The following is a 25,822-nucleotide window of genomic DNA, read 5'->3' on the forward strand; positions in this document are numbered from 1 at the left end:
ATCATCAATTGGAACGGGTAGCGTTACAAATTTGATCGAAAGGTTAGGTCTACGTCTATAACGTCAAATGCACTTGTGATCCATGAATATATCTATTCGCACACACATTCGTGAATTTATTCTGAACAATTGTAGTAAACAACTTTTGTTTACTACTCCAAAATTATAAAAAATATATTATTTAAAACGGAACAATTTATTTTGCATACGCATCACCGTCAAAATCTCGAAAGGATTGGCCATGCGTTCTGCGCGTTTCATTCTTTATTTAGGAGAATATTTATAAATGCAAATTAGGACGAGACGCAAAGTCGAAAATCCGACAGTGGGCGCATCCGCAAACCTATATAACCTTTCGTATAAATTTCACGCATTTGAAGAAATATATATATATGAGTGGGAGTAAAAAAACAGAAAAGTTTATCAGGAACAAGAATCTCTGTTAAAAAAAAAAAAAAAGTTTCGTTCTGAAGAGGAAGTTGATCAATGGCGGCTCGCGGGGCTGCCTGTCCGCGCGCGACGAGCAATCCTGATGATTCGTGACTAATTCGCGTAATGCCACGGCGCGGAGAGAAAAGAGAGGCGCGGGCAATTTCCATGAAAGTGAAAACACCGAGCGAGAACTTTCTTTCTGGCTTCGCGTAGCGCTATTTCACTTCCCGTGCGCGTAACCTCGCGCTCTCCCGCCGCTGCCGATCGCCGCCTATACCTGCGTTTCTATATGCAGCCTCATCTACCCGGCGTCTCTCGGCGCTTACCTTTACGTAACTCGCAACCGCGAAAGAAAGTTTCCACGGGTAGAGGTTAACATCCTCCTCTCCCGTCTAACAACTAATACCGTCGCGATTGATCACCAAACCGTGATCAACGTTTTTCCGACCGAAGAAACGCGCGCGATTGCCATGCACGAATGTGCGCAGAAGTTTCTCGAAATTCGCGCGTTAAGCCCTCTCCGGAAAATAATAATTTAATCATTTTATAGCATCAAAGTTACAGAATTGAGAAGGATCAAAACCCATGGTCGAAACTTCGTGACGATTATAAAGATAGCCAATTAGATCGAATTAAGAAATCTTTACTGTTAATTCACCAGGCAAAGTAAGTTACTAATTAATACCGCTAAAAGAATTAAAATCACACGTAAAATAGATATTAAAATACATACATTTATCAAAAGCGTATATGTAAGTAAAATGTAAAATGCAATCCTGAAGTCGGTCGCGAATTGTATTATAGATTGCCCGAAGTTGGCTACGTTTTGAACCTTTCCCGCTCTTTTCGATTGCCTTGCGCACTCTGCTGCTCCTCGATATCACGTGCCGAAAGTGCGACTGTACTTCGCGAAACACACGTGGCGTTGGTAGCATCGTGTTATCGCCGCTGATGACAATATGAATTAGTGCGTGATTTGTATGTGAAAGGAATAGACTCGTCAATGGCGGACGAAGAGAGCGAGACGTCGGACGAGAGTTTGGACGCGGGAAGCGAGAAATTCGACCCGTTGAAAGCGTTATACTCGCCCAAAGTGCGATTGGCGTCCTCCGCGCCGATCTATGACAATGTCTCGAAATTCGAGTCCGTTCTGAAGAACGTCAACGCGCCGACGAAAGTGCGTATCGCGCACCAATTTCTGATACGAATCTGAGAGCGAGGTTGCAAGAAAGGGTCGTTCGAATGCGCGAAATCGTAAAAGTTGGAAATCGCGAAAATTAATACGTAGACATGGGAATTTTTGTACCGGAGATACCGGAGTGCGTACAACCTAACCTAACCTAACGGCACTTGACCCAGTGGTTCGATTTATCAAAGCTACGATATAACAATGAAACTTAAAAAAAAGCTTGTATTTACGAATTTTAAAAACCGTGATAGACTTGAAATTTACGAACACTGTCATTGAACCAAACTTAATCTATCCAGAAAAATTAAGGTGTATTCTGGGATTTTCGGGAGTCCAGAATTAAAAAAAAATTGAAATCGAAGATCGCGGGATTGGAATTAACGTAAGAGTGCACGTGTAAATTTGAGGCACAAATTAACGTGATTTATCATACGGGATTCCTGAATCGAGCAAGGGAATTAAAATCTCGTGAAATTTCATTGCAACGGTAGACTAGCGTAATCGGCATTCCAGATCTCGGTGAGAGCGCAGCAGACCTAAGATTCGCGGTTCGTGTATTTCAGAGCGATGATAAATCGGCCGTGCCGGAATCCTCGAGGCGGAGATTTCTATCGCATCAAGGTAAGGAGAGAGAGAAAGAGGGACAGAGCACGGATTCTCAATGTTTACGCGCAGCTTTCTCACGTCCCGCGAGAGATGGCGATCGCGTGCAGTTTCGCAGCCCGCGCGGAGGGTCTTCATTCATGTTGGGAGAGTGACATCGTAGTATCGAATTTCAACGCGGAATTACCGGCGCTTAGCGAGAGACAATGGCGCACGTTGACGTAGAAGTCCCTCTCCTGCCTCTATATATTCTTAATTAATCAATTCGTATTAATTATTCTTCGACGCAACGGAAACAAATGCAAAAATTGGTTACTATACTCGAGCGAATTTATTTCGAATTTATTAGCGAAATATTTTGATTATCCTTCGTCATTTCCACCAAAGAGAGAATTAATTTCAAACGAAGAATCATTAAAGACGTGAACGAATTGCGAAGCGCGGAATACGCTCGCGTAAAAATTCGCCGGACAATCTTTTAGACGATCGGCGAGCGACTCGCGAGTTCGATTTCGCGAGGGCGATCTGGTCGCGCGTGTCATCTCGCGCGCCGAATCTTATATTCCAAATATCGGCGCACTTTATTTACTACCTGACAAATGCGACGAAGGTCGTCGCAGCTCGCGACGACCGGCATTAGCCGCGCGTGGAATTTGACCTCCGCGAAAGTGTGCGTCAACCGTTCCCGCCGTACCGCGTGGTGAGACCCCGACCGTCGCTCCCCATTGTTTCTCCTATTCCACGGTTATCTTTGCTCGCGCGAGTACGTACATATGTGATATTTACAATGTCGCGAGTACGCTCTCTCTCTCTCTCTTTCTTTCATCCCCGAAGAAGAGAGAGAAAGGGATCTTCTTTCGCTTCAGCGCGACATACGAGCGTTGTGCGAAAGAGTTGCGACAACTTTTCATAAAGTCTCGTTCGCGACCTTGCGAATTCTGAGCGATCAACTGGCTCGATAAGAACCGACTCGGTTTTATTTATCGAGAGAAACGCGATGTCCGTTAATTATTTTAATTTTTCGAAAAATTTTGACTTTTTTTTTGAAAAAATCTGAAAGCGGGAAATCGCAGAATATTTTTGAGGAAATGTGAAAGCAGATTTTTTCCGTCTGGTAATAAATTCGTAATATTCTTGCTCATCCTAATACCTGATGGGACTCATCGCTAACGACTGGACTTTTATCGTGATTTTTAATACTTTGAAAAAGAAGGAAGTGAAACGTTAGATTATCGATAATCAAACGTGTACAAGTCTAAAAATCACGAGACACTATCGCGGCACTTATAGATCGGAAAAATAAAAGAAAGAAAAAGCAGGAGAATGCAATTTATTGTTAATTGGCTGTGAACACATGCAGGGTAAAATGCTGCTACGGCACGTACACGGACGCTATTCGATACGCGCAAAATAAGGCATTTCCCTCGTCGTAAAGAATTCTGAACAAGTCAGACCCGATTCCAGAGATGAAGAAGGCTAATCGGTGATCAAGATCATCGCGCGGGAATAAGTAGCCGCGTGTGTTCGGAAACGAGAGAGGGGCGGCGAGAAGGAGGAGGTTAACGTTAGACGCGAGTATCGCGTTTTCCCGTTCCCCGCGCGGCCCCTCTCACGCAACGCAGCCGAGGGGGGTATATATCTATTGGCCGGCGGCCAATTACACGAGGCAGCCGATAAATCACGGATCCCTGACCCAGTGCAGTTTTATATTTACCGACGACGGTGCGTGGTGCGCGCGGTGGAGCACGGTCACGCGTCCCCCTCCGTCTCCCTTCCTCTAAAAGCGCGCGCCCTCGCCCCCTCTCCGTCCGTTCTGCCCGTTCGTGTCTCTCGCTCCGTCACTCCCGCTTCTCTTCCTTCCTCTCGGCCGAGGTGGCACAGAAAAGCAAAGAGAAGCAAAGGAAGCGCGCGACGGAGGAGAGACGGAGGGATGCCTTCCTCAAGGGGGCGGAGAGGCGTACCGCCGCGCCGCGCCGCGGTGGTCGTGCGATTGTGCGAGTGAGCGAGGCAGAACTGGCAGAAGGCGAGCCTCATGTATGTACGTGCGCGCCCGTGGGGAGGGGGTAGGAGGTAGGAGGTAGCGGTCTGTGTATGTACGTGTACGTAGTGCGGCACTTGTTGCGCGCCCGGACGTCGACCTCTTGCGCTCAACCCGAGGCTCCGCGCCGCGGCGCGTCCAAGGGACGCTCGTGATAATACGCTCGATATTGCCGAATATCACCGAATATTGACATCTCTATACCTTCGACATCGGGGACTCTTGTCTCCAAACATCTCCCGTTACTTATATAGTCTTCAATTCTTTCGAAAAATCAAGTTGTTACAAGAGTTTACCGTAGCTCGCGTTTCTCAAGAACGTGAATTTTGAGATAGTTCAGAAATAGCTCTTCGATTATCGGACGTCGAATAAACAGTATTGCTTTAATTGTGAAACATTTGTTTATTTTTATGTGTATTATAATGCGTCTGTTTGATTTTTCATTTAAACAGAGCAATTCGTCAAAAGATTCATATCAACATTGATGACTGCAAAGTTCCTATATTTCATAATAACTGATTTATTACAATTCGAAATACCTCCCTTGGAAATCTTCGAAGATGAAGTCGTCATTCAGAAATTGTATAATTCAAAAAAATTTTGCAAAATATAATTTTATTTACATATGCGTTGTCTCGGCAAGAAGTCTACAATTATTATTAAATCTCCCTGAAATACAATCACAATCGGTCGTTTCTTCGATTAACACAAGGAACGGCTAAAAATTTGTAAAAAAAAAAAAAAAAAAAAAAAAACAAGACAATTATGACATTTGTCGTATCTGCCGATTTAAAAAAGATCGATACTCGATCACACTTGAGCGTCACTACGCGCCGCATCTGACTGGCTCGCCGCTCCTTCTCTCCCGCTTGCTCTCTCTCCCTCCGAAGCGAAAACTTGGCGCGCCGCGGCGCAACCTCAAAAAGGTCGTTCGGCTTCCGGCGCTCTCGTTACGGCCGTCTCTAAATCCGTGCACGAGCGAGCGAGCGAGCGAGAGAGCGCCGCGACGCGAGGCGAGGCGAGGCGAGGCGAGGCGAGGCGAGGCGAGGCGAGGCGAGGCGCGTGTCTCGGGCGTATTTCGGAGGTCGACGCTTCGCGATCGGCGAAAGAGCCGGCCGCTGCCGCGCCGCGCCGTCGAAAGTCGCGCGGCCTTATCGAAGCCGATCGCGAACGCGTCCAGAAAGAGAAAGACATCAGGAGCGAGAGCGAGAGAGTCTCGAGCGCACTTGTTGCGCCCGGACATCGACCTCGCTGCAACGCGAACTTCTCCGGGCTGGCTGCGGCCCTCGAACACGTTCCGACGGAACCGCGATTTTTCCCAATTGTGGACACGCGCCGGCGAACGCGACCACCCGACGCGAGCAGCGCGCGTGTACCTAGAGATGCCCCGCGACTCATTACGAGCACTAATTTCGATGTGATCTTGGCAATCGATTTTTGACATCCATGCGCGAAGCATTGAAGTTCAGAATTCACAGGTGCTCGAAGAACGTATCGCGTGGGATCGCGAATCTCTTCTTTTCTGATTTTCCGCAATCGAATACCGACGAAGAGAGAGAAAGAGAGGAGAGAGAAGTTAAAAGAGAATAGCAGACTTTAGGAATAGAATACGAGACTACAAAATATCTTCGATCCGCGGAACCAAGCTTCGCGGAAATTGGCATCCAAATCCTCTCGAGCGTATTCGCGTCCATCCGCGGAATTCTGGAAGAGGACCTCGAGAGTAAACTATTCCTCGTATATATTTCATTTGCGCTCGACCTCCCGACCTATCGCAACGCGACACACATATGTTCGCGACACGGGCGCGAAACGTCAGAACGACAAGAAGATAACAACGACGGCGATGAGGGGAAAAGGAGGCTCCTCTTCTAGGTATTTCAGCTCCGGAAGCAAATTTCGCTCTCTAACGGCAGACCCGGCCGCAAAGAACGTATATACATACACACACACACACACGCACACATACACTCGTGCACGCATATATGCACGCGGTGCATACTCTCGCTCGTAGCACAAACACGACGCAAAGCAACGACGGCAGCCGCCGTTCGCCTCGAGTAACGGAATTCTCGTCGATGTTTTCTCCGCGATTCTCTCTCGCGCGGCATTGCGCAACATTTACGCGCGTCGCGGTGCGACGACGTCGCGCGCGAGCGCACGCGTTTTTCCTACGCTCCACGCGTCCTCTCTCCCGCTCTTCCTACTCTCTTTTTTTTTTCTTCATTTCCTCCGGGTTCCTATACGGAGCTCCTGCGGCGTGAACGCTCGGTCTCGGCTCATCAAGCTTCGGGGAGTCCGCTTCAATCCTTCCGGTTTCCGCGCGTACGCGCGATACGATCGGAGCCCGGGCTCCCTAAGTCCCTGCTCCGCGCGCGCCACCCGGTAGAATGTGGACGATCCAATTTCTCGGCACCATGTTCGTGTGCACCACGTACCCGCCGCCGTGCCGACCTATCCCAACGTAACGTAACAGATGACTATCGAGTATACGCCGAATCGGCAGCGGCGCTCTCACTCCTTTAAGATCTGGAGTATCGCGATATCGGTTTTAGGCTTTGGTCTCATTGTCAGTCCCGGACGTAAGAACGTGCGAGGATTCGAATTATAATTAACTGAATCTTATTTGTTTATCATTGAACCCCTTTCACTATTATCGTTTTCTAAACGTGAATTCTAAAACGTCAGAATCTGACTGTTCAAAGAACTTGAAACTTTAATATATCTGATATTATGTCGATTATTTTTGCGAAAAACTAATCGTAAGATGTTATTTCTTTTAACTGTTTGTCTAATTTCTTGCAATATATCACGATAGTTAAAATAAAATCCAGTCTTGAAATATACTTCGTACTTTATATATCTTTCGTTATCTTATTGGTGCATTCTGCTAAAAATACAACTTCAAAAATTGTATAGTTGAGCAAGTCATCAGCGAAGCCGTTAAAATCGATAGATATTCGACCGAGATTATTCGCGAATGCAAGGTTGCACTCCTGACGGTTCCGCTTCCAGCATCTTACAATTAGAATCGGGAATCGGGCTTGTGCGATAATTACGGTTTACCGGACCGCGCAAAGCCGGCTTAATGGAACCGGGCGTAAAACAAGATTACTCGTCAATTAGGGCAGAGTGTGACCTCGGCAGAGCACATATCGCGGGGGCTCTCGCGAGCGGAGCTCACCGTTCGTCATAACGAAGATTAGAGACACGGTTCCCAGACCACGCCCGCAATTCGATCGACATTGGGGATCTAAAACCGATAGATCGTGGCCGCGCCGAGTAAACGACTTTTTCCCCGCTCTCGCGTTCGCGCGTTCCAGCATCCGACCTTCCTGGGGTAAGAGTGATTTCTCCTTTCTTCGGTCGAGAAAGGCCGGGAAAGATTCGCCGCTGGAATCCCGACTAACTCGCCTTCGCCTTCCAAACGCGGCCTCTCCTCGTCGAGTAGTTTATCATACTTGATCCGTTCAATTACTTCGAGTGTTTAGAGCATACAAATAAAATTCACTGCCTCCTCTGAGATTTACGGCAAAATTTTTCGCACATACAAATTTAAATAGATTGCTTGAATTTTTTATTTTGCAATTGAAAGAGGAATGCCAAATGTCATTTTTTACATGGTTTTAAGACAATATGTAGCGAGACACGTAATAAAGAGAGAGAAGAAAGATTACACTTTTAACTTGAGATTATAAAAAATTTCAAAAGAAAATGAGAGATTGGTTGTACAAGTACTAATTAAAAATTCAAAAATTTAAGCAAATATTTTTCAAAAGATCGTATAAGATTCTTTAAAACTGCATCACAGAAAAGAAATAAAGGTCACGAATTTTTTATGAATTCCAATGTACACGCACACGTGAACTCTGTTATACTTTCGTTTTTTTATCTTTATAAGTAAATGCTAAATTGCTTCATTTTGCCAAAGTATGAAAGGATTCGAGAAATATCGAATATTCGAGAAACATTGTTTCCTCCGGTTTTCTCTTTTTTATCTCGAGATCTGCCACCTTGAAGGTAAAAAGACAATTTCGCCAAACTGTCGTAATCGTCTTCCGAAAAACGAGTTCCGAATAATCGCGTGACCGTCGGTGACTTCCTTGGCCGTGAGGATCCGCGAGAAACATCGTGTGGACGGGAAGCAGAGGAGGGAAAGGGAACCAAAGGGCTTCGTCGCAGAAGTAACAGTACCTACAGCTAGTTCGCGTAAAGCAAACTGCGGCGAGCCGACCAGCGCACTTCGCGCTCGAGTATACAATGTGCCCTAGAAGTCGGGCACTTTCTCTCGAATAGAAATGGAAGAACTTGGATTCTTCCTCAGCGATTATTTAATTCGACTCCCCGTTTCTTCACATCTTCGCGATTTCGAGGACAAAGCAGTTAGATAATTAAGTCTCGAATTCGAATCTCCCGAGAAGAAAATGAATTAAATGACGAGGTTTTTTCGTCCACTTTGCTCTGCAAAACCCTTTGTTTTTTTCATACAATTTATAACTTATTAAAATAGAGCACATCGTTGTTAGAGATATAGCTTGTATTCATTCTATATTGACTTAGTATTTTCCTCGTTGAAACACGTAGCAGTGACTATACGGGACACCCCGTATATTTGCGCGCGGCATACGCAACGGCGGAGCGCGCGGCCGTGTGCGATCTCGCGGAAACGTGTGCGCGGTCGTGTACACGTGTACGTGTGTACGTGTGGTGGAGAGGTCTGGTGGCTGCTCGCCTGCCTGCCTCGGCTCTCGGGTGCGCTGCCCGACAGGACATTGAACCCAGCGCGACTCAACCTGGGGATCATCCGCGGGTACAAGCCGCGCTCTACTCCTCTCTCGCCCGTACACCTCGCGAACTCCAGCCCGTCCTGGTCCCTCACCTCGTCCCGCGATATTTCGTTCGCCGTTCTCAACGGGGCGCGAAAGAGAGAGGGCCCCACGCCCGTCCCGCGCCCGCAAACATTCTACGAGGGCCGTCGTACCCACCTGCGACCCACGAACTCATCTCCTCGAGTTCGGGCTTGATACCGAACTGCTCCTTCGCACGCACCCGCGTGAACATTTTCGCAGGTGAACAACACGCGAGACACGCCGCCGTATACACAGATGTTAGCGGGCCCTTTTTGCACGCGTCGCGCAACACGCGGCCGAACGATCGGGAGGCCGGAAAATCTCGAGCTTGCCTTTGATCGCCAAAGAGAAAGAGAAAGAGCGAGAGAGAGAGAGGAGAGAGAGAGAGAGAGGAGGAGAGAGAGAAAGAGAATTTCTCGTAGCATGCTCAATAAAAACGGGAAGGCTTGATTAATGAATTGATATCTATTTTTGATGCCGAAAGAAGTAACTCATTTTTCATGTAAAATTTTCAAAGTTTTAACATTGAATATATCTTTGTAACTGAAATTCTATCAAACACTTTTTGAAATAGAACGAACATATTATAGAAGTTATCCGTTTTCCTAAAATTCAATTTCCGCTTCTTTTCTAAAATATATCATTTATTTATCTTGATAAGGAATTCAATGAACTGGCGTAGGATGTTAACATCTTGTTGATCGAAGTATTTTTAGTGCTTCACAATAGAATTTCAACGGAAAACTTATTATTAAGGTGAAAACTTGTGCTTATGTTTCATTTCGATGCTTCGAATTAATGTAAAGTAACTTCTTTCGTGACGCAAACGTACGTCTCGAAATACCGATTCTTGCTTATGAGCGATAGAAAACGGAAAGCTTTTATATCAATCTATATTCCTGATCCCCTACATTACTTTCCATTTAATTTCAAGCAGCCTCTTTTCACAATACTATAAACTTATAATTATCACTCAAGAGTTGGTGTTTCGCGTTTGAATAAATTCTTAATCTCTCTTTGTACCTAACTCAATGAAAAATTTCAAAAAGTTATTGCCAATTTTCCAACTTGAAGGTGAATTGCATATTGCAAATTACGAAAAGAATAACTAAAACATGTATCAAATATGTTTATGTAATTTGTCCGATGACAAACATGTCTTTTCGAAGTACAACAACGTTAAGCCGAATGCAAACAGGAAGGATCTCGGTTATGCATGTCGTAAATTGTTAAAATCAAATATTAATCACCGATATTTTGCAACGGTTACATTTCAAGAACGTCACTTTGTTTATTATGGAAATAAGCTTTTTGCGCAAGCGACTTTGCGTAAATTACAATAACGATTTTGAAAGCGATGAACCTTCGTCTTTAGAAAATAGCACGTTTGAAGGTCCACTTCTTTCAAAATCGATATTACGAATGCGAAAAAGTCAATGTTATATATAGTATATGTATATATAATCTGCGACAAATATTATGCGCTCTCCGGATTTCAATATATCAAACTTTTAAGTGAAGTAATCTAAATGTGTACTTTACCGCTGTCCTTCCCCACTTTAAAACAACGTACTTACAAGAATCATATGCTTCCAATTCATGTTTTACGATGATGAAATCGCAATAATATTGATTCAATTGCATCAAGGTTTATCTTCCAATTCCAAAAGTTACTTGCATGACACGAGAAAGTCCATTGCTGGTGGTAAATCAAATCTTATTTTTCAAGAATTGAGCGAATAATTTAGCAAATTTAGAAATGAATTAAACACCGCAATTAGCACGTTGCTAATCCTAAATCTGTTTGAAACAAAAAGCAAACACCAAAGTTTCTACCGTTCATTCGCACCTCTGAAGCTTAATTTCCCAAAATTATTTCTATTGGCTTCAAACGCATCTATATTCCGATATATTTCTTCTGGAAGAGAACCATTTCCACACATCCTCGACGATCAAGGTACAATACATCAACAATATGGCGAACGTGCCGATTACCGAACACCCTGTATATGAGCTAGCCCGAGTATCATGCCGCCTTAAGGGGTTAACGAACGTGCAAGGCGAGGTACGGAACGACGGACACCTCCATGGCTCACCCTGCCCAGAGAAGGGACGATAAAGTCACCGTTTCGCGTTCCTCCCCTCGCGGCCGCGCGCGCGGTTGCGATCCTAACGGTTCCCTGCAACGCGGTTCACGCAAACGTGAACGTTCTCCGGGCTGCACACTCGGGCTGCGCTATCTCCTGCACACGCGCGCACGAAGGAAGATCGGGACGAGAAGCGAAGGAGCTCGCGCGAAAGAAGGAAAAACGGCCGGAAGGTCGGAGGTGGACGCGGAGTGCGCTTATTCTATCGCCTCTTTTTCTCGACTTTCTCTGTATCCTTCCTCCTCGTTCCTCCTATCCATTTTTTTTCCTAAGACAAGCCTGACTTAGCCATCAAATGAAATAAAGCGTTTTTCTCATTAGGTCAAGTTGTGTTTCTTCTGTTACCAGAAGATACCCTGAGATACGTTTTGTAGAACGCGAATTCAACGAATGTAGCGATACATTGGCATTCGTCGCAATATCCAGCCTTCATCTCGGAAATATTCGCCTTTGTACGTCCAATTAAAAAAAAAAAAAGGCAACTTCCTACTCATCATTATCTAACGAAAAACTGTAGCTCATAACACAATCGCTCGCGATTTAATTACGGGCGAGCACGCGAAACCAGGACGGCCACGCACGGGTCGTCGCCGTCGATCCCTTCTCGTCCTCGATCGTCGACGCCAGACCGCCTCGGCGCAATAGTGGATCGCGCGATAGTGAAAGTGCACGCGGAAAGGAACAAAGAAAGGTGGAAAAGAAGCAGAGCGAGCGCGGCCGCGCGACGGGCCCCTATTTAGACGGATGAAAGTTATCGGAGAAAGCCAATTGGCACCGTCGATCTCGCGAGCGAGCGAGCGTGCGAGCGGCGCGAATGCGCGCGGCTCTTGACGCGCGCACCGCTCCTGCTGCACCGCTCGCACACGCTTGTGCGCGAGTCCACGAGCATCGGGTATGCGCGCACACGGAGAAAATAAGTGCACTAGCCGCGCCGCACAGCTCCGAGGCTTTACGTAACTCCACGGCGCGGCGTTCCTCTTTCCGCGCGCGACGACAGTCCAGGGCCGGGTCTACCGTCCCCGAGTCTCTCCCAGATTAGCGAAGCTGTCGCAAAACCGAGGAAAGTCTTTATACATGCAAATAATAAGATTCAGGATTCTCGGGAAACAATCTTTCCAGGGAAATTAAATTTTTTTCGTCAATGTCACCGTGTCTTCAGAAATGCGATTATGAAGGCGTTCTATTGGAAATAAAAGAATTTCTCGATGGAGTAGATTTTATTCCAAAGTTTTGCTTAGAACGTATTGATTAAAAAATTTAATCGTGAAAAGTGATCATTCGTTATGAGCAATAATCTGCTTCGATATTTAGCAAAAGCAAGAACCATATTCAAGTATCCAATATTTAACATATGAAAGAAACTACAATTTATACATATATATATATATATATATATATAGGTATATGTAATTTTTATGCAACAAGAAATTGAAATCAGCGACTTCTCATTTTTATTTAATCGAGCTATTGCTATTACTTTCGGTTTACGACTGCTAAATTACGTACTAGACGTCAAACGAAGTTACGTGTTTCTTCCTCTGCGTTACTGCTTCATCGTAGATCCGATTGATTTACTTCAACGGGAAAGAAAAGTTTGGTATCACTGTGTATAAGGTATGGGAACGACGACGGGGGTTAATGAAGCTCTCCCGGCTGCGTAAAGTCTCGTAGTCACGGCGGGAAAAAAGGAGCAAAAACTGGAGGAAGGAACGACGCGCGCGCGATGCTATCGGCTCTCCGTTCCTCGTGCGTAAGGATGAACGATGATTTGTCGAGCGAGTCCGCGAGACACGAGAGAGCCGCATAAATTCTTATTAGCGCGGTGTTACGGCAGCTCATAAAAATCCATCGCCGCAATCTGCCCGTCTTGGGACTACTTCTGATATTCCGATACTATTCGAGTGTAGTAACTCATATATATAATAAAGTGTCTTGTTATTGTTATTATTTTTCTTATTATTATTATTATTATTATTACTACTTATTATTCCTGATATAATTAAAAGATAACATGCTTCATTTTATAGAGTATTTAAAATAATTTCAATATTTCATTCCTAATAGTCTGTAAATATTGACTAAAGATATGTTTATAATATATAGAGATTAATTATTTCATATGTTTCCAATGCAATTATTATTAATGAGGAAACTTTTTTCTTCATTATTATTAATACATATTTATAGTATTCAATATAGAATAGTTATAATAAAATGCGCGCAGCGACATACTTCCTTCCTGTATTTATTTTACAAATAAAAAACCATTTGACGCAAATAATAAATAATTAAATTCGATATCATGAAATGATCTTGAAATTCGATATTTTGACAAGAGTAAAAGAACTCTCTTCTTACATTAGTCATAAATCATTTACGACGAGGTTCACCGACGACCAAATCACATTTATGAATCAAATTTCATTAAATTTTACCATAGATTTTTTGAACATTTTGCCTCATTGTTTTTGTTTATATAATTAGCGCATAATCGATTCAAAACTTAACGAAATTCTGGAGTTTTAAGCTTTCAAATTTTTATGCAATTAAATACTAAAGCACTTTTTTTTATCAATCATATGCGATTCAATTAGTTTTAAACTGTATTCTTCTCATGAGATCTTGAAGTTAATATTTAAAATTTAAATTGATTGTGCGTGTGTTTACAGAACCTGTGGTCAGAAGAAGACATGGACGGAAGAACGTACTCTCGAAAATGCAAAAGACTCTCGGCCCGTTAGGAATGCTTCACGGGTGCATGGAGGAAAAAATTCGCATTAGGGTAGGTCATCGATTAATTTTTTTTCGAATAGTTGATATTTAATACTTCGTAAAAATCCTAATAATTCTTTAAATAAAAACGGCAAGTTTTCATGACATATTGATGATTTTAAATTTGCAGTCGAGATTTCTAGAGATTTTACATTGTACAGACATTAAAAAATAATTCTCTTGTCGTTGTAAAAATCCCTCAAAATTATATTTACTAATATTCAAAGACTTAAATACTTAAGGTCTCTCTCGTTTCATCATTCTTCCGCACGTTTTGCGCACTTCCAGAAAAATGTATGTTTTTAAATACTTCAACTTTCTTTCAGAATATAGATATTTTCAGTGAGGTACGTCTTCTTCCTAATCCTTTACGTCTTTGCCGACGGCAAGAATAAGTCATTCTAAAAAAGAGCTCTTCGTCCACAGTTTCTTCCCTTCCGTCGTTTCTTTTCCATCCTCTAACACTGCGCGTGCACGCATACACGGGCTGACACACTTTCGCAGCCGAGTGACACGTACACGAAACTCTTCACGGGTATTCGAAGGGCGACAAAACCAACCCTTCGCCGAGAAACGCGACCGGGGAAGAAAGAAAAGCATTCGGGTCAACACTCGTAACCATGGTGACCCAACAGGGCGCTTTAGCCATCTCTGTTTACGCCCCTGACGTATATCGTCGTCGTGCGACAAACGATTCAACACGAGGCGAGATCACGCCCGGGCAGGAGTCGGATTGCTGCCCTAAAATTCACCCCTCAAAACACACACGGACAACCTTCTCGGGAGGATAAAATTTAGAGCGCGACATCCTTCGAAAATTACTGATCGTTATACACATCTCGTATTCCGAAAGGCACAATTTCCGTGGACGTACTGAAATTTTTCAATTACTCGTAGTCTCGTTTCTCTCCCGTGATTGCCAGAGTTGTAAATACAATACTCCGTATACATGCGAAACAATAATACGACACAACATGATTCTGGAGATTAGCATTTTACGATTACAATTTTATAAGGACGATACTTTTTGAAAGTTATAATTCTGCAATAAATATTTTTCAGGAACAATTCTTACAATTAGATAGATGACGCGTGCAATCTGAGATCTATCTCTGTCGATTCGGTAATTTATACGGAAGCAACGTCCTCGAGATTGTACAATCAATCCGGAAGTGAACGCGCGTCACCGTGGAAAGTTGAAAAATTGCGGCGCGATGTGCACGCTGATAAGTCATCATCATACTTATCTAATCGCATCCGATGATTTCTCGCGGCGCGGCGTGGCGCGGCGCGCTTAATGATCACCGCCTCGCGCTAAGGACGGCTAATAATAGGACAATGAGACGGAATAATGGAAAATAAAAGTCAAATTGATTTAATTGGGCTTCCGCTGAGCGGAAGCGGATATCTTCAGCAAGAAGAATGGGGTTTCCGATTAGCCTCCTTCCCCGAGCTTAAATTAAATGCGTTAACTTTCATCGTCGCCGCGTTCCTTAAGAATCGCCTTGCGTTTCAAATCACCGTCCTCGACGGCGAGATCCTAATCTCCCGTGACCTTCGAACGCATCCGGAAAGAAGATTTTATCTCAGCGAATCGATCACTCGACCTTCGACCGTTCAAATTGCCGAGGAAAGCGCACGCGGGTTTTTTTTTTATCGTCGAGTCATTCAAGCTCATCTCATCGCGAACGAATATAAGTGCGTTGAGAAAAAAATCGCGAGGGACGTTCGATTATGTTGATTGAATAATCGGATAGCTATAATGTATCCAAGATTTATTATTGTCGATTTATTACTCGTCAAGAAAAAGTGATTTGCACATCTAACAGTTGGTACCTCTTTACGTACATAACATATTGTACATATCACTTTTGTTTCGGAAAATAAATTAAAATGGCAAAAACAAACTTGCAAGATTCCGTATTGGAATTTTGACAAGAAATCACACGTAGAATCTAATCGAGTCGATCTGATCGCAGCCTCCGAACACTTCCGAAATTTTCCGGTCTAATTGAATTCATATCTTGCCACCGAATCGCCCTCGATATCTCATTGCCACGATCTCTCGATCGCAACGAAATCCTTGAATCCACGGTCAAGAAAATCCTGACGCGTCAAGCGCGCAAAATAGTCGTTACTCCGAAACAACGATTAATTCTAACGACACCATATTTTCATCATATGCGCAATTGATGATCATCCCGAAGTATAGTCGCTTAGTCAAAATGATGACAAGCCGTTTCAAATTAATTGACGACAGCGAGTAAATGGGCAAAATGACTCCATCGGGTCATCATTCGTGCGTAAAAACGAAAACACGCGGAAGGGCTAAGGCACGCGCGAGTTCTGTCACCTTGAGACGGCGAAGATCGGACTCCTCGTTGGCGGTCTTGAGGACTCCTAGAATCGATTCCGACTAATTCGCGGACATCGTCGGCACTCAATGACTCGCGATGACACACGCGTGTACGAGTTCGAGACTCGCAATTAGTTCTCATTGCGGCAAAGCCGGCTGGCACGTATGGCCGCGCTGCACGAAAGGCATTGAAGGGGCGGCCTTGTTGCCTCGTCGGCCTGATGCACTTCCGCGTATTAGGCCGCTATCTTGTCTCTTGCGGCCGTATCTATGTGACAAGTAACGCTTTTTCTCGCCGACACGGACCTTCCTCAACCAAACGTAATGTGTCTTTAATGCATTTTATCGTTCTAAAGTATTACGCTGAATACTATTACGCTCCATGTACTATCTCCAGAATGAATACGACACAGAGTGAAAGTCAAAATTGAGTTTTGCGAGCTGCAATTTAGGCCGAAAAAGATCAAAACTCAAAATTTTATAGAGAACATCGTGGAATAGAAATGACAGACTAGGATTCAAAATAAGTAACGCAGTTCTACTAACGTACTGATAATCATGTATAAGGATAAAAATAATTAAAAGTGACACTAATTACATTCGTAATTATGTTCGTAATTAGTGTCACTTTTAGTTGTTTCTAATAGACTACGCAATTAGTCAGTCGTACAAAAACTTAATAAATGCGTAGTCTTTGTGATATGGATAAAAAAAATGGCTGAGTTGTATCATCAATCAGCGCAAGTTGATCGAATTTTCGCAAGAAATTGCAACGATAAAAAATCAGCTTAGCTCTTTTATAGATTTATTTCACTATTCCAATCTAAATGATATGGATGACGGTATAGACGGATAGAGAATTTATCGCACCATAAAAGTCGAGCAAACGCTTTTGCCACGTTAACAACATTCACTTGATTTCTACCTCACATTTCGGACGACTCGGGATAATCATCGAAAGTGAAGAGGGAATGCCGATTGCCGTCTCTTTTCTCGGCGAACACGGTTTTACCTGGAATACGAGGACTCGTCGCGATCTAAAAGGAATAATCGGTCGTTCTTTGTGCCGAAGGTCTACACCAGGAACGCGCACGGCATAAGGGGACACGTGGAGGCATACGTGGCCGCCTTCGACAAGTACTGGAACCTCGCGCTCGAGGACTGCTTCGAGGTCTGGTCCCGCAAAGTCAAGAGAAAAGCGCCCGCTCTCGGTATGATCATTCTACATATTAAAGTTTATACTGTGTGTGTGTGTGTGTGTGTGTGTGTTGTGCGATTGTTTTTATTTCCTTTAAAGAGTTTTATATTGATATTAGAATCACATTAATTAGAGATCGTTTAGCTAGTTTTTCTTAGAGAATTTTATTGTTGAAATTATTTTTTTCATAATGATATTGTTGTCCCGACAATGGAACGCTGACCGCTAAATTGGCGAATGCTATATTATTTGTGAGATCAGTCATTATATGGATGATCTACGATTCCCGCGCTTCAACCGATCAACTGAGGATCGATTTTTCTTTATCAAGATCTTGCGAATTAAATAAGTTACCCAAGTAGATAGTAATATCCGCAACTCTCCTTTGATTAAAAGATTTTATTTTATTTAATATCGGGATTAATTATATTTAATATTCATGATAGTCACAAGCATAATGCAGTGTGTTAACTCTAGTTACTACCAGTCGATTTTATATATCTTATATTGAGAATTGCAATGAAACTGTTGTAGGATTAGCTATTATATGATAATCTTGTTATGTCTTATGCTAATCGCGTGGAATACTTGTGTATTTCATGAACATTGATGACAGAAAAAAAAGTTATATAATAGGCTCGACTGAAAATACTGAAATTGCGTAGAATTACAACCTGTTCTAGTTATTACATAAATCATTCAATCGCGCGTATAAGAATCAAGGATAAATTATAATTTTCAATAACGGAGAATAATCTTCTCGTATTTTTTAATCATGCTTGATGCAGAACCTATTAATATGATTTTTCAAGAAGAATACAATAATAAATGCTGTGAAATTTTCAAAAAATTTACATATGACATCGTACGATCTAAAAGGGATTTACAGGTATAAATTGACGCGCTATTGAAATTCATAACCGACTTCGTTTCTCGACAATTATAGATTCTTGACGCTGTAATAATCGTTTTCGGTATATAAATATGCAGATGTATATGGCATTGTGCAACGCGCAAAAAAATCACGAACGCCAGACTCGAGAGATAGATGCGAAGAAAAGGAGTAGTCCGGCCGATCGATTATTCTCGCCTCCTCGTAAGTTTTTGCGTCTCACGAAGGTACAGTGCGACACGATGGTACGAGAGAGAAAGAGATGCTAACCGAGTCGGATGATAAAAAACGAGCTCTGTAACCTTCGAAATTTCAAAACACAAATAATACGACCCTAAAGAAAAATAGATACGCACAACGATACACAGTTCCTCTGGAAGGTATAATATTTTACCAAAAATTCGGTTTGGAAATTTTAAGATTGTGTTATTAGCAAATTTTTCAATGTATTAGTTTCTCCTTTTACATTTTTCATGTAAAATTAAAAATACAATATACAGTCTTACGGTGCTTATAAATTCCTTTAAAAAAAAAATAGATATTCTAGTAGCAAGTACTAAAGTTTTCATCACGTAAATATTTCACATCATTTTTTTAAAGATATCTGATACGCTGCAAAGTTGTACTTAAAATGGAATTTTTTAACTTTTTCAGCTAAAATATGAACTGAACAATTTCAAATTAAGAAAAGTTGGTAATTACATTAATTAATAAAAATTGCTTTCGGAAATTATATCATTTTTATCTGCTCGACAAATATGCATGATAAATCTCTTTGGCATAATATAAAAATGTTTACATGTAATATGTGATATCTTGTATATACGTGATAATTTCTGTTCGTGAGTTATGAGCTATAAGCAATGTACGCATCAATGGCATATTTTTAGAATATCGAAACTCAGCACATATATAGTCCGCATGACGTTTCATGGAACTTAAAACTGAATTTATCTCTTATTAGTTTGCTTCGCCATCCACCTGCCACCTGATATTGTCGTTACGGAATGATGGAGACAATTTGTCATCGGATCAGGGCTGTAGTAATCGACGATAGTTATTTCAGCTTAAAATTGCAATTTAAAACTTACTGACATTTTTTTCGCTTGGATTATTTGCCTAGCCTTGGATAAATAGTCATTCTTGATAATTTTACGTGTGTTTAAGCGATATCTTCGAAAGTTCATGATTCGATGGCGCGACAAAAACTAAAAGCATAAAATATAAAATTTCTCATTTTTTTCCGAAACATCGCGGCAAAAGTACACAACTGCAAAATTACACGTGAAAGATTCCGTGGTTTTTCTCTCAAATATTTTTCACGATCGCGCCCCTTTGTCGTCGTTCAGAGGAGAGCATCTGCCCCATCGACGCAGAAGTATTATACGATCCACTTTTAATTCGCGGGATTCCCATTCTTCATTCGTCGCGCAAATCGATAGGGTTTAACGAACTCGCCTCAGGGGAGTACGCGCGCGCGCACACGATCCGTTCGTCTTTATTTACATCGCGCGGCAAAAGGGCGGCAGCCGTGGAAGAGCAGAGAGAAAGGGTCGTCGTATCGCGCGCGCGAAGGGGGATAATACATCCCACTAAGGTCGCCGCTTCGCGGCAGGAGCAAGGACCGACCTTGACTACGTATAGTGGTCGGCGGCGCGCGCGTTCGATACGCGTTCGAGGAGGAGAGGAGGTCCGCGCGCGGCGAACCCCTCTTCGCGTGCGCGCTTCCTCGCTCATTTCTTCTCTGCCTCTTTCCGCCGATTCTTCTTCTCCTCCTCCTCCGCGCGTCCACTTCCCGCCCATTTCTCTTCCGTCGATCCTCTCCTGCTCCGCCTGCGTCGTTCCGCGTGAGACGCTTCCCCAATGCTCCGTATCTCCCCTCCCCGCCCAGCAACGATTTTCCTCTCACGCATTACCCTCCTCCCTCCTTTTCTCCTTCGCCACGTGCCCTCCAACCTTCGCCTCTCGTTTTCATTCATCCACACCGGTCATGTCAAACACGCGTCCCAACTTGGAAATATCTTAACGTTTCGTTCATATAAAAATTATTTTTAACGATAGGTAGTATATAAGAGGAATCGAAAGAAATATAACAATCGATATATCATGGAACGAATAATGTTTTAGCTGCAGATTCTTCGATCAATTCGCAGTCGATATTTCTTTGAATTATCGAGCAAATTTTTAATTTTAAATATCTCGGCAACTAAGATTCTATTCGAATAAAATCTGTTTGAGAGAAAAATAAAGTTTTATCTATTAAACATTTTCGAGTTATTTTTTTTTTTTTTTTTTTACTAAGAGAGTAAACACTTTTGCCAAGGAACAATCGATTATATATTTAGAATTTGAAGAAATCCCGCTTAAAATAAAATCCGCTGTATATTGAATTTCTTTCCCGATTTTTCTCAGAAGTCCAATCTATTTCCTAGAAAGTTTAGATAAAAAGCCCTTCTATAGTCGATAATCCTCTGGATTACATATCGCACACGTTTTATCGCGAGTTTTTTCGGCGACCTTGCCGACATTTTATCGGTATAACTTCAATTTCCGTTCTGTTCATCCTATCCAATGCCGTTCTGTAATCTCGTGATTTCTACCAGACAAACCAGCGTCTACCTACGTATATATATGGTGCATTCTACGACGCACCAATTCCGCTTTGCATCTGAAAGTTCACCAACTAAAAAGGTTTGCTCTCCATGATTTGATTGGTCGATCGTACGTTGGTCACGTCAAGAAAAGAATACGTCTAGAATTGCAATTCGATGAAAGCGCTTCGGACAGATTTGATTTGAACGCACGTGATTATTTTTTATCTTGCTTATCATATACATGAACAACTTGCAATGTGTGCAATTAATCAGTGAGATAGTCGGTAATTGTTTTTGCGGCACAAGATTAATAAACAGGATTAATAAACAAGAAACAACAACGCATGTATAAATATTATTTTGAAAAATGTATTTTTTTTTCTTTTTCTTTTTTTATAAAAATACGCGGTTATTAAAAATGAAACGGACTGAACTATTAACTCACATGTAGAGGCTATAAATTTAATTAAATTAATTTCTAGCAATGTGGAATTTATACGATCATATGAAAAAATTATTTTAATCAGGTCATGCTTTCAATAATGTTATGGCAGTATGATTAAAATTACGTTTCCTTGTAAAATGTAAAATTTTCAACTTTAGGTTAATTTATAATTAGGTATCGAAGAAAACTCCGCGTGGTACCTGTTGAGGGTTAATTTAATTCCTTCCTTACAATTTAAGCAAATTATTCCTAAAAGGTTAATGGAACTCCATAACGGCGTTGCTTCGCAACGCCAAGAAATGCGTGTTAGGACTAAACTCTTCCATCGTTGTTTATAGCATCGTCTAAAAAGCGATGCCCTGGGCGGCTCTTTCTCTCTCCTTCGGCCGAGTTCAGGGTTAGTTGGCCTACTGACGTACTTCGGGACGTATCACGAGGGGTCGCGAGGTCGTTGATACGAGGCTAAGAAGGGAGGGTGGAGGGACCGGCGACCTTGGAGAACAGCCCAGCAGGATCGATGCCTTCCCCGTGTACACGTGTCCTGTTGGCTCCTCGTGCCTGCCTTCCGCCTATCCATCCCCCTTCCGACCCTCTCGTGGCCCTTCCGTTTTTCCTCCGACCCCAACAACCCGCTTATCATAGCCCCCGCGCGTTTCTACGGACACGTGCTGGCACATAAACAACCTTCCCCAGACTTTCCTCGTGACCTTTCTTTCCGAGGTTTATTCGCAACAACATACACACTTCCGATAACTTTCGCTCAATGTCAGTGTTCAAAAATTTAGCTTTTTTATTCTGATTTCGTTGCAATACATTTATGGTCTCGTTATACTAATTCATTATAATGAAAATGTTCTAATTATAATTCAGTATTTAAGTTATATCTCGAGATTTTAATATATCCTTTCTAAAAAAAGGCATGTTAAATCGATACTCGCATCACTCGAAGTCTTCTCGAAAGTCTCGAATTGCTTTGTTGGCTCTTTTCCGCGATGCTGATTGATTCTGTTGCTGCGCTATGTAACTTCGTGAGCGGTTGTCATAGCATATTTTGACAGTTGTGTGTAATATTAAAGCTAAATAGCGCGCGCGAAGCGCGCGCCTGTGATGTCTAGTATATATAAAAAGATATCTTTCAAAGTTTTATTGAATTGTTTTAAAAAAGTAATTGCCAATTTTTTCGACACCGAAGATAAAAGACTTTTGCAAAACACTGGTAGGAACTTATAAGATTTTAAACGATATATATATTGAAAATATTGAACAAAATAATAAACATTTTTCTCGCGTAATAAACGCTAAACATTTGCTAAATTAAAATACAGCTGATTAAATTATATATATATATATATATATATCTGCCGCATAATATTACATAATTAAAATACTTGGATGCATGTCTACGTATATATATATATAAATTACACAGCAATATTATTATTTTAAAATAAAATCTCGCAAGAATGAATTCATCTTCCTTCTTCAAAATATTTGTATTTTTTTCCCCCATCTAATATTTTTCATCGTGTCATTGTACTTTCGCACAGATACGTTTTCTATTTCAACTGAACAAAGGCTCTATTGCAAATTGCAATTATGGCAAACGAGCAGAGTCATTCACGTTTACATATTCACATATATTAAAATCCTAATAACTGTGTTAATTGAACAAAAAAAATATATATATCGGAGAAGATATGGCAAAAACTCGACGTTGCATCTTCGATTCAGGTGCTGATGCAGTCAAGGTAGAGCCGACAGAAAACGGTATACCTAGGACGGTAGTGAAGAAGATCGAGGGAAGGACGGAGACCTTGGAAAGACACGTGCCGCAGATGTTACTGAGGGGAGAACAAGTCGCTATAATCGTCAAAATCAATTAACTATACGTTATCGCCTTAAGGTTCGTCCACAAGCACAGTCACGTACCGTCAATTACGCAGCAAATATAATGTTTTTCTGTTACTCGTTATTTATTCGTCCTCTACGATGAAATTTTATACGTAATGTGTTATATACGATAAATATTTTGTGATGTCTATAAATGTTTTAGAATGTTTATATTCGCGCGAAGTTTTCCGGATTGTATAACAGCATTTGATTTTCTCGAAGTATCTATAGGAATATATTAATCGGATAATGAAATTCAGCGTCATCCACTTATGCGACGACAATATAACGTTGCATCGTGATATACATAACCGGAATAAATATACATTCATTTTTGCTCCCCCTCAATGTATTTTTATAATAAATATTTTCAACGAAAAAATATTATTAACGTAAAAAATTCTTCACAAATGCATAATGAAATTTTACGCCTCTCTTTCTCTTTCCCACTTATCCTGTTTCTTCTCGCTATAATTAATTTTCAGCAAAACGAACGCGTACGTTGTTAAGGAGTTACGTCAAAGCGACGCGCCCCTGAAATTATACGGGGAATCGAAACCTGGAGGTCGCCGAGGCTGGACTTTCTCGCGACAGATGCAAGGACTTCGACGAGAAGAAGGAAAAAAAGGAAGGAACGTCGAGATGAAAAAAAAATGAGAGGTCAGTCTATATCGTTGGCGTGGCCTTCGAGCGCTCGTACGAACGATGAAGATGACGACGGTAAAAGCTGATGGAGCTCTAATCCGATGGCTCGCGAGCATCGACGAACGAGGAAGTCGAAGGCGGCGAAGAAAGTTAATTCGCGCGATTGTCCGGCGTCGCGCCGTTCCACCGTGACTAAACTCACGGTCCGCGACTGGTTTTTCCCTTCTAGCGCTCGTCGCCCTCGTAAATGTCTCTTTCACTCCCTCCCACCCTCGAGGCAACACAAGGCGGAATGCGCGCGTTGTCGAGAATAAGAAAGTTTCGATGTCGATTACGGTACCGGGTCGGTGCCCGCCGGAAAACCGCGGCACGACGTATACATGCGATTAACCCCGTCAGCGATGTTGCTTATCAGCGGGAAGAGATCGATATTTCTCGCGAGTTGATCTCACGACTGCGATTGCAAATATAAACATTCTACTTTGGAAACTGTTAATCGGAATAGTTTTACATCTAGCAATGTTTCGGAATAGTTGATCGCGAAGTCGTCAAAAATATTGGGTTTTAACGATCGAGGGTGATATAGAGAGAGAGAGATTTGTAGTTTATATATTATATATATATATATATATATATAATATATATAATATATTATATATATTATATATTATATAATTAAGTGTGTTGTAACTTTTCTGATATTTGATTATCAATAATTATTTTTTTTTTATTTAATTGAAAAAAATTACGTAAAATTGCAGTAAAATTCGAGATGTAACAGTATATAGTGTTTCATGTGTACATTGATACCTATAGATTGTATGTTAAATGCGCAGCTTGTCCTAAGCATGGAGCACTTTCTCTTTAGTGCAAATACTAAAGGCCAATCTCAGAAGGATGCTGGTTGTTTCATGGTCGTAGCATCGGTTATTAACATATACTAGATAACAGCTTTTGCGTACTTCCTTTCGTCCACCTAGTTTTCATAAATTAAGGATCGAGAGCACAAATATACAAAATATACAAAATCGCGTCCTTCGTTTAATGTCAAGTTGACTTTTCTTCAATAGAATTTTAACTTTAGAGTTAATTAAAGCTATATAAAAAGGTCGATTTCATTAAACTTTAATACCAACAAGTCTGGAAAAGATAGTAACGCCGTGTGTAATTTAAGGTTGATTCACTACGCGTATTTACCCACGGGCATTGCGCATTATCACCGAGACTCGCGTCGAAATGACACGTAGTGCGCCACGTTACGCCGCTCCTCTTCCGTAATTACAACTCGCAGCACCATTAATTTTCGTATCGTTTCCCCCCTTACCCGCGTGAAAGAGGAAGAGTAGAGCGTTATCCCCAGACTCAACACGGGAGTATCTCGCGTACGAAGCCGCGGCGCGGCGTGGCGTTTCCTCGTCGCTCGCGGCCGTTGTTCCAGCTAAACGCTCTAAAATCATAATTTTTCCGCTCGCGAAATCGCGCGCCTTCGCTTCTGCGTCGCGGAAAAGTGCATCTCGTCGGGGCACGGTGAAAGCACGAACCACCTCCCACCCCCTTGCCCTCTAGATCACGAATGGCCAGGGGAACGAACGCGCACTCCCGGGGGGCCCTCTCACTTTCGCTCTCCGGAGAAAGTCCAGCCGCCCCGTCGTCGTCGTCGCGGTCCCCCGTTTCCCCCTTTCATCCTCCCCCATACTTCGCGGGACCCCCCTCGCGTCTCCAGCTCTGCAAAAGAGTCTGGTTGCGATCGCACTCGCCTTGACGACCATCA

The 25,822-nt window shown here is 42.3% G+C and overlaps 2 protein-coding genes across 7 annotated transcripts in view; one reads left to right on the plus strand and one right to left on the minus strand.

Moving 5' to 3' along the window:
- The window catches only part of Eip74ef (Ecdysone-induced protein E74), a 190,450-nt gene that overhangs the window by 125,646 nt on the left and 38,982 nt on the right, over positions 1 to 25,822 (minus strand). The gene's annotated exons all lie outside the window — the stretch shown is intronic.
- Positions 1,359 to 24,661, plus strand: Lsm11 (U6 snRNA-associated Sm-like protein LSm11). 3 transcript variants are annotated; one of them, XM_077399107.1, is made up of 6 exons: positions 1,359 to 1,609; positions 2,185 to 2,242; positions 13,929 to 14,041; positions 17,460 to 17,598; positions 18,576 to 18,681; positions 23,248 to 23,454. In XM_077399107.1, the coding sequence occupies exons 1-5, from the start codon at positions 1,436 to 1,438 to the stop codon at positions 18,650 to 18,652; spliced, it is 561 nt and encodes a 186-aa protein (XP_077255233.1). In that variant the 5' UTR covers positions 1,359 to 1,435; the 3' UTR covers positions 18,653 to 18,681; positions 23,248 to 23,454. The 3 variants fall into 3 exon arrangements, with proteins under 3 accessions (XP_077255233.1, XP_077255227.1, XP_077255217.1); XM_077399101.1 differs by lacking the exon at positions 18,576 to 18,681 and adding an exon at positions 23,892 to 24,661 and having other exon boundaries at positions 1,370 to 1,609; positions 23,248 to 23,419; XM_077399091.1 differs by lacking the exon at positions 18,576 to 18,681 and having other exon boundaries at positions 1,372 to 1,609.

This window comes from Temnothorax americanus, unplaced genomic scaffold, assembly GCF_048541705.1.
Source record: "Temnothorax americanus isolate GAGA-0224 unplaced genomic scaffold, ASM4854170v1 Scaffold1, whole genome shotgun sequence".
NCBI classification, from domain to species: Eukaryota; Metazoa; Arthropoda; class Insecta; order Hymenoptera; family Formicidae; genus Temnothorax; species Temnothorax americanus.

Excerpts from the sequence above, each read along its gene's own strand:
- Lsm11 (XM_077399101.1), top strand. The coding sequence starts at position 1,436 with ATGGCGGACGAAGAGAGCGAGACGTCGGACGAGAGTTTGGACGCGGGA. Across the intron at positions 1,610-2,184 it reads ACGTCAACGCGCCGACGAAA|AGCGATGATAAATCGGCCGT; the intron begins GTGCGTATCGCG and ends CGTGTATTTCAG. Across the intron at positions 14,042-17,459 it reads AGGAAAAAATTCGCATTAGG|GTCTACACCAGGAACGCGCA; the intron begins GTAGGTCATCGA and ends TTTGTGCCGAAG.